Here is a 14,451-nt window from a genome sequence, read left to right as displayed (position 1 = left end):
ATATTTTATTCAATAAAATATCAAGCATACGAGTTAAGGGAGCTACCATTTGATTTTTATGGAGGGGCTAGGATGCAGACATGGGGTCAATTACTTTTGAAAGTAATTAATTACATTCAATTACAATTACAAAATCTTCAATTAAATTACCCATTACAATTGACTTTTTTTGACAATGTAATTAATTACTTTCCAATTACTTGGCAAATGTAATTAATTACTTCAATTACTTTTGAAAGGAAAATTTAGAACATGCATTTATTCTATCATTATGTACATAATTATCATACATTGCTTTATAGTAATAACAAATGAGATCTACAGTGACTATTTTCAAATTCAGCCAGTATCAAAGAAGAGTAAAAGTTAAATATCTGCTGTGTTACGGGAATAAAGAAAAAACAAACATAAATGTGAAGTGCACATAATACTTTGTCTATCAGGAATCGTTAGGACTAGATGTCTGGTTTAATTTAATGTGCAAAATGATAAAAAGCCTTATTCAATATTTGGAAAATATTAAATTTTGTTTAATTATCTATTGAAATTTTATGTTTTAATGTATTTCATTGAAAATGATACAAGAAGAGAGCCCTATAGATAAAATTTTATTTTTTTATTTTGATCACACAACTTAATAAAATTATTTTCCCTAAAGAAATGATTTAGAAAGTCTGACTTTTTTAAAAATATAATGTAGTTTTAATCACAATTAATTAATTTAAAAAGAATCACGTACCTAGGGGTATATTTATCTCTCTCTAATTGGCTTAACACCTGTTTAGCATGTTAACATAACTGTTGTAAAAACAGTCATTATATAGTTTATGATAAAACAAATAGCCAGAGGTTATATTTATTGATTGACTGATGACCTTTCAAATTGATTATGCTAAATCAATGTCTAACAATATCAATCTGAATGGTTTACTCCTAGTTTGCCCACTTTTAATTACACCAATTATCTATTAGTAAAGAAAACAAAAAAGACAAAAGGTTTAATGAGCATACAATCATATAGTCTATTCCAACTTAGGTATACAGTTTATCAGTGTTTTCTATATATATTCAGGTAATTTTTATTTTGTAATTCCATTTTCATAAATGTATAGATAAATTATAAACAAATCATATATTTTTTTCTCTCAATAATTTAACACACATGTAAAACAATGCCACTAGCCTGCTTTAAAAGTAATATAAAGTATATTAAAAAAAATAAACAAATTTCATGCGCAGGGTTTTGGGGCCGCTGAAGGCCCGAAGAAGCTATTTTGGTCTTAAGGCAAAATATATAGTTTCAGTGTAAGACTTTTAGTTTTTAGGGACATCAAAGGACCAATATGTAGGATAAATCAAAAACATGTAGTTCACATATGGTTTTATGGATGTGGCTGCTATTTTTTTTTTTTTAGATAAAAAATCCTTAAAAAAAATAAAAGTCAAGTTAAATTTTTTTTTTACTAAATTACAAATGGAAAGCAACACTATGAGAATAAAGTAAATGTTCCTGAATCAATTTCCTAAGTTAAATGAAACCCATTTTCAGACATTTAATTCAAGTAAATTAATATTTATACATTATATTATTTAAAGATTTTGGAAGTTTTTCCCTAAAAAAAATGAAAAAAGACGAATTTTGGAAGAATCTGATGCCATCTCATACTTTAGAATAGCATTTTCAAAAATGGCTTAAAAGACCTGCCGAGTTATTTATTTTCAATACATTTTAAGTCAGTTTATTTATTTTCAAACTACTACAGGACAAACCATTATTTTTTTCTTATTATCAAGGCTGAGTTATTTATTTTCAAAATCCCCCCTACTATATCCAATGGTCGTCACCTAGTATATGAATCAAGTTTATAAATGCATTGCATAAGGAAATAAATAGAGCACTATGGTAAAATAACAATCTGTTGAGTTTTTTTTAAAGAAGAAAATGCTAGCTTGGATACAGATTACTGTTCAAATTATTTCATTTGTAAAGCTTGGCTACTGAACAGTTGCATTTTTATTCTATTTGTTAGAATTTATTGTCAAATTCAATACATTTTCCTGATAAAAACTATATTAAAACTTTTGAACATTTTCATTGATTTGATAGCAGAATATTGATGTATATTCAGGTACTTAGAAAAATATACATGTAGGTAACAAGCTAATTAAGGTATAAGACAATGACTTACTAATGGTTTCTTTTAAACACAAATTATGGCATGTTTCTACAATATTTTTTTTTTATAATTTTTTGTTCATTCATTACAAAATAAAGAATCTTCCATGGTTGTGTAATTACAGAAGGTACATGTATACTGTGTAGGCTTTGATTTGTCAGCTTACTACATTTGCTAAGGTCATGGCTTTTCATAATTTTTGTGAGAAAACACAAGATTCAATCTTTCTGATCCCAAATTTCAAATGTAATTGAGTTGTAATTGAAAAGTAATTGTCAATTACAGACATTTTTGGCTTTGTGATTCATTACTTTCAATTACTTGTAATTGAAAAAATGCTCAATTACACATTACATTCAATTACTTGAGAAATTGTAATTAATTACAGCCAATTACAATTACATATTTCAATTACCCCATGTCTGCTAGGATGAAATTTGAAAAAAAAGGCAGGACAGGAGTTTTGAGTAAAAAAAAAAGGCAGGATGAACAACTTGGCATAAAAAACAGGCAGGATGACAATTTATGTATAAAAAGTCAGGATAAACTAATAAAAAAAAGGCAAGACCGAATAGAGTGAAAAATAAAAATGCAGGACAGAGATTACAACTAAAAAAAAATGCAGGACAAAATTTTTCATCCTTGCCCCCCATAAAAATCAAATGGTAGCTCCCTAATACAATACTCAATATATACAATACGTAAAGACAATATACTAACACATTCTTTGTAAAATATAATGACAAACAAGGATTTGTGTAGGTATATTTTATAGTGTGTCTTTCTATGTTGTGATGTTACACTATTGTTTCAGAAAAAAGGTGAAGGTTTGGTACCATTAAAACGTTTAAACCCGCTGCATTTGTTTGCACCTGTCCTAAGTCAGGAATCTGATGTTCAGTAGTTGTTTGTTGATGTGGTTCATAAGTGTTTCTCGTTTCTCGTTTTTTATATAGATTAGACTGTTGGTTTTCCCGTTTGAATGGTTTTACACTAGTAATTTTTGGGGCCCTTTATAGCTTACTGTTCGTTGTGAGCCAAGGCTCCGTGTTGAAGACTGTACTTTGACCTATAATGGTTTACTTTTTTAAATTTTGACTTGGATGGAGAGTTGTCTCATTGGCACTCATACCACATCTTCTTATATCTATATTCTGGGACTATTATACTACTATAAGTTATATGGTTCGCTCCTGACCCCCTATGGATCCATAGAGGGTAAGTAAAATCCATAGGGGGTGAGGCCGAAGGCCGAATCTCCTATGGATTTTATTCACCCTCTTTGGTCCGTAGGGGGTCAGTAGTTAACCCTATAACGAATTTATCGCCAGCGAGACTTTTTTCCGCTGTGTTTTGTAGAGAAATAAACAATTAAACACAACAACATTAATAGATGACGTCACTATTAACAGTAGACGTGACGTCATGAACCCCGTATGAAATTTACTAACCCCCTACGGATCCATAGTGAGGTCGTTAAACCAATCACAACGTGATAATTTACCGGCGGTGCGATAAAAATGTATATGTAACTAGTATAATAATTAAATTAAGGTTCATCATAACAAATGGACAAAAATGGCTGTGTTTAGACCTCAAAAACTACTCTGAGTACAGACTAACCTGTGCAGTTGGAAAAGTTTTAAGGACTGGTAGCCACTAGATATATAAAAGTTAAATGCATTTTGTGTTTTAGAAAGATAAAATATTTTTTGGATTTTGATGGGCATTTTTTTTTTCGTTCCTGCAGAAGGTGTAAAAATTTAGTTGGGATACAACTTTGAGATGCTCCCTCTCAGGTAACAACTGTATTGCTGCATTGATTGTCCTTGATTGGCATGGACAATAGATATCTACACAACTGTAGGTGAGTTAAAGGGTGTAACTGCGTGGACAGTATCAAATGCAGTTCAGGTGTTTGTTTATTTTTACACCTTCTGCAGGAACGAAAAAAAATGCCCATCAAAATCCAAAAAAGATTTTAACTTTCTGATTGCACAGGTTAGTCTGTACTCAAGAGTTGTTTTATGAGGTGTAAATACAGCGATTGTTTTTCCATTTGTTATGATGAACCTTAAATAACAGGTATATTATCGAAAAAATGTGAATTATAGGACAGTGTCAAGTGCTGTAATTGCCTGTACGTAAATGAATGGAGAAATTCTAACCCATGTTCAATATATTATAATTTCACATGATATATGTACCTGGACGTATAATTTGTTTCCACGCACGTGTAACTGTGGCAAATTTTGTTTGTGTTTGTTGACATTTTGTTTTCGTATGTTGGTGTGGTTCAATGAATACTTACATACTCATGTTTTTTAAAGTCATTTCAGTACTTTTTATCAATGTATGTGTCTCAATATTAAAGTTTACACAACGTGTATTCCTTACACTGTACACAGATACGAAATAAACATTTAGCATTTTCAGGGAAGGTAACTCCGAATTACTTTTTTTCTTTGAATAAAACATTTCTATTTAAAATTCCATCTGTACAACTAACGTGACGGTACCCAAATTGCACATATTTTGACAGTTTTTTCACCCACGTTTATTTATGATCCAGACAAAAGTTTCCATTCTGTGTTTATTTTGTAGATGTGTCATTCATTTATATGGTTCCACCAATTTATTTTTGAATCCATATTGGATCATAGAAAAATGGGTTTGAACCGACCTCCAAACGATCCATGATTCTGTAATCAGGAGTACCCAAATTGCATCCATGCTTAAATTCACATCCTTAAAAATCGAATAACAGATGTTTTGTTTTATTTCTTCAAATATTTAGAACAATTTGACGTTAGTACGGTCGTTAGTCTATGGCTGCAGCACTGAGTAATAGTATATGCTTAATAATTATTTTTTACGAAATGGATGCTTGTAACAAATTTAATTTGCTCATTTTTATACGACCCGAAAAAAAATTTGCGGTCGTATATTGGTATGACGTTGGCGTCGTCCTCGTCGACGTCCGAAAACACATTGGTTTTCGCACAATAACTTTACTGTCTTTAGGGAGCTACCATTTGATTTTTATGGGGGGGGGGGGGGCTAGGATGAAATTTAAAAAAAAAAGGCAGCGACTCTTTTCACAAAACCCCCCCCCCATAAAATCAAATTGTAGCTCCCTTAGTTTAAGTAAATGGATCTCTATGAAATTTTACCATAAGGTTCAATACCACAAAAGGAAGGTTGGGATTGATTTTGGGGGTTATGGTACCAACAGTTAAGGAATTAGGGGCCAAAAAGGGGCCAACAATAAGCATTTTTGTAACTTCCAGACATAACTTGTGTGTTAGTGTATGGATCTCTCTGACATTGTACCACAAGGTTCATGATGATAGCACAAAGGGAATGCTGGGATTGATTTTGGGGGTAATTGCCTCAAAATTTTAGGAATTAGGGGCCAAAAACAAGCATTTTTCTAGTTTCCAGACAATAACTTGTGTTCAAGTGTATGGATCTCTCTGAAATTGTACTGCAAGGTACCATACCACAAAGGGAAGGCTGGGATTGAGTTTGGGGGTGATGAATCATAAGGGTGTTCAAAAAATGGGGGGGGGGGGCTCCTTTTTTTCCTTTTTTTTTTCTTTAAAATTTTCCATTTTAAATTGGTTATTTCTGATCATATATAAAAGCAAATAATAATGATATGGTTTGAATAGGTAAATTAAAATATTTTAAGTTCTTAGACAACATTCATTCTGTGTCAGAAACCTATGCTGTGTCAAATATTTAATCACAATCCAAATTCAGAGCTGTATCAAGCTTGAATGTTGTGTCCATACTTGCCCCAACTGTTCAGGGTTTGACCTCTGCGGTCGTATCAAGCTGCGCCCAGCGGAGGATTTGATTAAAAGATTACTTTTTGTGAACGTCACATGGCGACGTTTTTCGTAGATTTACTTTTTCCAGTGAATGCTTCATCTGTTGTTATAAACTGTGAACGTTTTGTGTATATTTGAATATATTTACCTTTGTTGAAAGACGTGTATAATGTCAAATCACAAAAATACAAATTATTTAGTCTCAAAGAAAACTTGTAAGATTTCCGCAGCGATTTTTGTTGAATAGGTGCAATTTGGGTACTGTGACGTTTTAACAACAAACCCTTAAAATGTATTTTGATAACAACCATTCATCTTTTGTGGGAGGATTGGGAGTTTTTCATTCTAGAAAGAAATATTTTCTTATCTTTGTTGTATAATAACTGAAAATTGAAACATTTAGTGGAATTTCTGGAACTATTATAAAAAAAGTATAATATATTCCCAGGTCGATTATAGATGGGTTTTGAAGTGGTGGTAAGACACCTATATAACAAACTGAGACCAAAAGATAAAGAGACATGAAACTAAGAATAGTTTTCAATTTCATTTCATGCAAAATTTTCCTTTTCTTGGCAAATTACTCGAAAAACTTTAATTTTAAAAGGTGTATTTTTTATGTTATTGAAAAGAACACTCATTCCTTATTGAAAACATCCATTTTCTGTATTTAGATATACAAATACCATATATGTATATACTGTTAAAAAAGTAATAACCATTTATAAGTTTTAATACATTTTGCCATAGTGACTAGATCAATAGATTTTAGTGTGTTAGGAATTCAGGCCCTCGTAAGTAGGAGAGATCGATTTTGGGGAGGGACTGAATTATTCCGGTTATATCTTCTCATATTTTATCTACAAAATATATTTCAAAATTTTCTTTAAGGTATAACAATAAATCATATAAGTGATCTCCCCTTACAAAGCAAAACATTTGAATTTTGAATTTAAAAAAGGTTCTGTTTAAAATCCAATGATTTCCTCCACTTAAATGAATAGACCTAGACCTTCAAAATAAATTACATTTCTCAATCAACATTTGCTCATATCTGTAATAAATCACAATGTAGTAGTAAAAATTATAATCAAAAATATAGTAAAAACTATATGCATACGTTGCTAAGCTTGTAGGAGAACTGATCAATAGAATTTTAAATAGAATATATACAAGAAGATCGCTGTCAGAAAGCAAACAGAGAAATGCATTCACTGAAGTTGTTTCTACTTGCATGTAACAAAATAAAAAAAATTACTGTAGAAACTGTAAATTAATCTATAACATCCAAATTACTTTAGCTTCCACTTCGTTATACGTATTTAAATTTTGGAATTTTGAAAGATGTAAAAATTTTGAGTACCAGATCTGCAATGCAAACCTATTTAAGGACCTGGATTTTTCTAGTTACTGTAGGTTTACATATTTGCTTCTTTTGCAGATCTATTTAGGACATTTTTGTAGGAATGTATACACATACTTGCAGTAAAATGACTATGTTTGTGAGACAAGGATGGTTTAAGTTTAGGTCTTACCAAAGTCAAATTTTTCTGGACCTAAGATTTGCAAGTAATGGAAAACCAAACCATGAACTGGGGAAACCACAAATTAAAAATCAAAGACGCCTTCCATCAAGGTCATCTCTTTCACCACTACAGCGTCTGAATTCATTGTTGCCAGAACAGTTTCAAGTTGAAGAACTACAAAAGCCAACCAATAAGACTGACAATAAAAATAAAGTACATGTAGAATGCATAACAAAGAAAAGACCAGTGAAGAAGTTCTCAGTGTATGATAGAGTTAATGACCAGCTGTCAACATATACAAATGATGAAAAACCTGAATAAAGACAAATGATATTATAATAATTAAGGTATATATGCATGTACACATGTATTGTATAAAAATAAATTATTGCACTCCATTTTCAATATAGGGCTATTCCTGGAAAAAATGTATGGGAGGGTTGAACTCCACATGATATTTTTTCTGTGGAAAATAGGGGTGGAAGCAAATTCAATTTTGTTAACATTGAAAATAGAATTATGGGTGGTCTGCATAAAAAATGTGTTGTCCAACCAGCATACAATTTTCCCCTGGAATAGCACTAAATGGAAATAATGATGAACCAAATGAGATAAAGAGTACTTGATAATGAGACATTAAGAACACAACAAAAATAATCAAAAGACATTTAGAGTTTAACATGGTTTTGGGATGTCATTAGCAGGTCATTTTATTTATCTTAATCCTGATTTTGCACAAGCTAAAGTAAATAAAGCCTAAGGACATGGTATCTGGTATGACATATTTACTTCAACCCATCATGCTTAATGTACATGTATAACAAATTATCATAAGGATGAAGGAAAATTTATATAGGGATATGGGGTAAACAAACATAAGGCTATATATGTCATGGGGGCCTCGGTGGCAGAGTGGTCTTAGTAGTTACTACTGTAATCACTAGCCAGTCAACACTGAGGTTGTGAGTTCTAACCCCACTTGTGCGGGTGCTCTCGACTCCAATCTTAATTGACTAGGTTTGTCAGTTTTCCTATCGAAGGTCAGTGGTTTTCTCCGGGCACTCCGGCTTCCTCCACCAATAAAAACTGGCCGCCACGAAATAGCCCAAAAGCTGTGCTTAAAAGTGGCTTTGAAACACCAAAAATCAAATCAAATCTATATATTTCATAGTTTAATAACAATGATATAAATGGTTTAAACTTGGAAGCTGACATTAAAAGACAGTAGGGGAAACCTAACGGAACAATTTTTCCTTAAATAAAATGTGTTTTCCTGCTGATAATAAGGCTATCATTACCAATCCAATACCAACAATTACTCCACTCCATTTCATGATTATTTAGCATTTCTTGAATAAAACTGTAGAGCTGTAATAACAGGTCATTTTTCTCTCTATTTTTGGTGATTTTATGTACTGGCACATGTTTTGGGTTGTCATATTGTTCTGCAATTTAGACAATTTAAAGCTAAATCATAAACTGTTTCTTGAAATACAATCTTCAAGATTTTAGTTTGAAGTTAATTGATTAACATAGACATTGTCAGCAGGAGCTGTCAAAATTTTGCTGTTATTGATAAAAAATCATGTATAAAGTAAAAGGAATGGTTTCTAACATTTTTTATATTATTTTACATTATAAATGTAATTTTTTCATCAAGATTGAAATTATGTCATTTAATTATCACAAGAAACAAAATAAACTTTATATGAAAATACAGTTATACATTTATTGCACTTCCTAATTTTTGGGCAGAGATATTGTATTTTACTGAATAATTATATCTAGATTAAGGCACTGTCCATTAGCTTAGGGTTTTTAGTGTTTGTTTCATGTGGAGACATAGTTTTATATTCTTCATGGACTATTTGTAAAATTTGTTCTGTTATAAAAAGTAACTTAATTGATCAGGAAATATTCTTCTTTAAGCTGCATAAGAGCTTTACAATAAAACTTATATACTAGTGTCAACTTTTTAACAATAAGACTGTAGACAAATTTACCACAATGTAAGTATTTGCAATTAATGTTTATAAATTGATCTCATTTAAAGTTATTTATCGATTATCATTGTTCATAGAAATTATATTATACATAAATGATGATTCTTCTATAAATGCAACAGTCTTCACAATAAAATTTTAATATACAGGCCCATAACAAAATATTTATTTTGATTCTATTGGCCTGCAGAGATGATTTTTATAGGCCCGAAAGCAATTTTACAAACCTTGGCTGTTGGGCCTCAATGGGTTAAGTGTGAAGACTGATGCAATGGACGCAATCCACATATCTCTAAAAGCAAGTCTTATTTTCAAATGAATAATGTAATGAACTCAGAAAGTATCACAGATTTTTCACTACAAGAACATTTTTATACAATATTGTCCATATTTTAAAAGTATGACATTATGGTACTATTTGAAGTTTATGTTTACTCTTCAACAGATGGCCATGCATCATTATCTTCTTGTAATGTTTTCTTCAGTCCTACAAAGTAATATATGCATTTAGAATAGTATAGAGAAAAAATCATACAAATATTAATAGGTTGTTTGGTTGTTGATATGTAAAAAAGTGACTATGCTCTTTAGTTTTATAATTATTGCAAATAAAAAATAACTGATAAAGTTTTGAGGAAATAAATAAATGGAGAAATTGTCCATAGGACTCAAATGATGCCCCCACTTGCATATAACGTTATAAAGAGACATCACTCAAGAACGGTAATAGTGATGCATCTCAAATTCAAACTTGGTCTGTGTTATGTGGTAATAAGCAATGCGAATAAGTTTCATAACATTTGGTTGAGGCAAACTCAAGTTATTTTTGGGCAATTTTAAGGGTAAAAATATTTGTAGTTCATATCTAATCCAGTAAGTTAGTAGGTATGTTACATTGGACTAAGATAATAAAAAAAAAAATAAATTGATAACATGGTCCTCCTCCAGAAGTTTACAGAACTTACTATTCATATCAAATCTTGATTTTCTAGGTTCATCAAAGATTTCATCAGGCGAGTTGTCACCTGAAGAAATGTACCATGATGCACTAGCAGGACTAGCAGAATCATACTGGCTGTCATGATCACACTCTTCACAACGTTTTGGAGAAGCATGAGGACCTCTAGGATATCCATCATCATCAGGATCCTTCATGTAACCTCTAATAGCTCCAGCATGATGTAAAGCTCTGCTACGTTTCCAAACTGGATGACTGATATCTATTGCCATAATCTGAAATTTTTATTACAATTATGAAAAAGTTGTGGTCTTGTACATACTTCACTTATATAAATATTCCAAGGTAATTTGATATCTTTTATATTTTGGTGAAATTCATTCCTGGAATAATTATGTCTCCAAACTGACACGAAGAGAAAATGATTTAAGTGCTCCCACTATATGAAGATATTATTAAATTATGCACCCCTACAATATAAAAATAAGGAGATGTGGTATGATTGCCAAACTTCAAATGAAGTGGAAGTAAGCAATTATAGGCAACCAATCGGCCTTCAACAATGAGAAAAACCCATACCGTATAGTCTGCTATAAAAGGCCCCAACATGAAAAATATGAAACAACGCAATTTAGAAAACTAAACTCTCTAATTTATAACAAAACAATTTATGAAAAACCAATATGACAGACATGAACCAACAACAACCACTGAACTACAGACTTCTGACTTTGGACAGGCACATAAAGAATGTGGTGGGGTTAAACAAGTTTGCTACATAAATGTTGCCAAGGAGAAAATTTATGGCTTTAATCAGCGAATCACACCTCCAGTAGGTATATCTAGCATATATACCTTTCTCATTTGAGAAAAAGGCTTTATATGAGTTGCAAAAAATAAACTTGCAATCAGATTTATCAAACTATCATACAATTAAATAAGAAAGCTTTTGTTTGATAAGATTGTTGTGGAAGTATAGTATAAAGAGTGGAAAAGTCAAAACTCAACCGAATCAAACGGATCATCAAAAGCATGTATTCATCTAAAACATCTAAAGAATTTTTTACATTCCAAAAATGATTAATTCCACCATTTTCATATGTTTTATTACAAAAATTACTAAGTTCTTTGATAGTAGTTAAGAAACTTGTTAAAAGTCCTGAAAGATTAGTAGTAGAACACTTACTATAGGCCGAGATGAGACGATATTTTACGGGTTTTTTGTGTAGTTTAGGTAACCAATACATAGTGGGGACCTTCAAATGTTCAGAGGAGGCCTTGAGCTGAGCTATGGTAGTGGCATGATTACATAATTTTTTGAGGTTTTAATCTTGGTAAGCCTGATTGGAATGTTTTCTCATTGATTGAATTTCTTAGCTTCCTTCAGCCTTGTCACTTTAAATATAAGAAAAGTAAACACGTTTTTCAAACAATTCTGTGTCATTTTCATCAAAAAAATTGGAAAGAAAAATAACTTGCAAGTCATGAACAATTCATAAGATATTTTATGAAAAGGGCTACTAAGGTGTAGCAGTGTGACCTAATAAGAGAATTAGGTATTTTCAAATATAAGAGAAACAGTGTTTTCAAATATAAGAGAAACAGTGTTTTCAAATATTTAACAGAATTAGTGTTTTTGAATATAAGAGAAACAGTGTTTTCAAATATTTAAGAGAATTAGTGTTTTAAATATGTAAGAGAAATAGGTGTTTTATAAATTGAGGCAGGGTTACATGTAAATAAAGACGAAATATGTTAGCTATAAATCTGTAGAAAGGTCTTATCCAGTACTTATATACCTATATGGAGTCATTTGCTTTCAGAACGATAGGTCATTCTTTTGACAACCCAGACAATACCAAGTTTCAATGAAAAGTGCTTCTAGGCCTAAAATAATGACCTGTGTCAGGTTATTATTTACCCAGATTATAATGCATTCTTCTTTGTTAAAACATCTTTTGATGTTGCTAATTGGGGGTATTCTATACAATTTTCTATCTTGAATATTCCTTAAAGGTTTAAGTGAAAAACAATCCTTTACTCCATATATCAGTTTGAAATACTAGTGCCAGAGCATGTCTTTAATGCACAATTATGTGAGATAAATTTAAATAATAGTCTATCCTGATTCTCTTTTTTAAGAAAAAATGCATTGCCGAGCTAAAGAGAGAAAACAATTCTTCTGAATAAGTTCCCTTTAAATTGTTGAAAAAATAATTAGCTGTAAAAATGTCATAAAACTAGAGAAAAAAGACATAACACCCCCTTTTTAAAAAGTTAACAACATATATTACTTTCCAGGTTACTTGTATTTTTCATATACCAAAATAATTCTTATATTTCTTGCTTCATGCAATTACAGTAAAATTTTTATTTAACTGGACAGTGGTTAACTAACATTTCTATCTTAGACTATGTTATAGTGAGTTTCATTTCACCATATAATTGAGCCATTGGGCAATGTTATACCTACACTGTTTTAAGGTTTTTCTTGTTGTATATCACACCAAAGGGTTTCAGGATTGCCAAAACCTTAAAATATGCATTATCTATATTAAACTTATTTTTTAAATTTAATTATGATAAAAAATATATGAATATGAGTTTATTGTAAGGTGTAAGGTTAAAAGGTTTCAAGATAAGAAAAACCTGAGGTGAAATTATGCATAACACAAATATTATCATGAATGTCATTAGAATTTTTTTTTTTTTTTCAAACCAAAACAGGTCAATCCCATATCTTATGTGAAGGTCCAAGTTCCAGCAACATATATTGCTTTGCAAAATGTTTTATGACTTATGATTTGATTCAACATTGCTTGAATGAACAAAAAAAAAAAAAAAAGAAAGTACTAAATCAGAACTTTGCAATAAATGTTCCAGTTATTACTTTTAAGAAATGTACCTAATGTTTAATTACTAAGTGAACACAAATGCTGAAAAGTAGACTTATCATTTTTATAAAAAGCAGCCTACCTCTTCACAGCATCGTTTACTAACAAGTGCCATATAGTTAATCTTTGCCCAAAGATTATCTCGCTTTCTGAGAAATCGTGGAAATTTGTCCTGCCATTTTTGACCAAGTGCCCAAGGAAATATCTCGTACTTGTCTTCTTCTTCATCTTCTTCCATGTCATTACCTAAATACCTTTAATATTTAAAAGAAATTTGTCTTGATGGCACATCTTTTGTAGTCTCTGTCAAGTTTATATGTGACTTGTCAAGTTATTAACTTGGGCTGATAAACAGATTGACAGACTTGTCTAATGTTCAGTCATATCTTGATATCTAAATGTCTTTTGGGGTTTTATTTTGTTGTTAGGTTGTAGTCTATTAACAAATACCCAAAACCAGTTTTTTATTCATATTGTGTTCATTTTAGTGTCAGCTGTAAAGAATAGTTTATCCTATTTTGCAAGCTTGCCGTAATGACTTGCTAGGTTATGATGTAATATTTATTTTAGTTCTGTGGTCAATGTTAAGTTTTTGTGTATTGGTCTGTTTTTCATAAGCAGTTGGTCAACTATATTTGATGTATGGAATGATTGTAAGGTTTACATCTGTCTGGCAGGTATAATCTGACCTTGACCTCATTTTCATGGTTCATTGGTCAATTTTAAATTTTTGTGTTTTTGTCTGTTTTTCAATTACCATAAGCCATAGGTTAACTATCTTTGGTGTATGGAATAATTGTGAGGTAAAATGTCTGTATGGCAGGTTTTATCTGACCTTGACCTTATAGTGATTGATCTTTAAAAATGTGATACTCATAGTAAAACCTTTATCTTTAAGACTTTCAACATAATATCAATGGTCGGTAAAACAAGTAAGACATTTCAGTGTGTGCACTCTTGTTCTGATTACTGTATATGTGTTTATAAAGAATTGATTATGATACTTGATAGACCTTTAATATTTGAACTGTTGTTGCATTCACCATTGGATTCTTAA

The 14,451-nt window shown here is 30.9% G+C and overlaps 2 protein-coding genes and 1 long non-coding RNA gene across 3 annotated transcripts in view; 1 reads left to right on the top strand and 2 right to left on the bottom strand.

Annotated features, from left to right (window-relative positions):
* The window catches only part of LOC127698965 (carboxypeptidase O-like), a 28,103-nt gene extending 23,662 nt beyond the window's left edge, over nucleotides 1–4,441 (bottom strand). The window contains exon 1 of the mRNA XM_052202750.1: nucleotides 4,385–4,441. The gene's annotated coding sequence lies outside the window, so the exon portion shown is untranslated. The remainder of the gene's footprint in view (nucleotides 1–4,384) is intronic.
* A 2,268-nt stretch (nucleotides 4,442–6,709) lies between these two features.
* LOC127699035 (uncharacterized) lies at nucleotides 6,710–10,849 on the top strand. The gene is made up of 2 exons (XR_007981030.1): nucleotides 6,710–7,886; nucleotides 10,535–10,849. It is a non-coding gene; the product is annotated as an uncharacterized LOC127699035 (long non-coding RNA).
* On the bottom strand, nucleotides 8,481–14,265 carry LOC127698992 (speedy protein 1-B-like). Its single transcript, XM_052202787.1, has 3 exons — nucleotides 13,477–14,265; nucleotides 10,508–10,775; nucleotides 8,481–10,029 (listed from the first exon to the last, which is right to left on the bottom strand). Exons 1-3 carry the CDS (start codon nucleotides 13,630–13,632, stop codon nucleotides 9,974–9,976), a joined length of 480 nt encoding a protein of 159 aa, XP_052058747.1. The 5' UTR covers nucleotides 13,633–14,265; the 3' UTR covers nucleotides 8,481–9,973.
* Between the last annotated feature and the right edge of the window lie 186 nt (nucleotides 14,266–14,451).

Source organism: Mytilus californianus, unplaced genomic scaffold (genome assembly GCF_021869535.1).
Source record: "Mytilus californianus isolate M0D057914Y unplaced genomic scaffold, xbMytCali1.0.p SCAF_4, whole genome shotgun sequence".
NCBI lineage: Eukaryota > Metazoa > Mollusca > Bivalvia > Mytilida > Mytilidae > Mytilus > Mytilus californianus.
The sequence above is the reverse complement of the archived record's forward strand: the minus strand, read 5'-3'. Positions and strand labels throughout refer to the sequence as shown.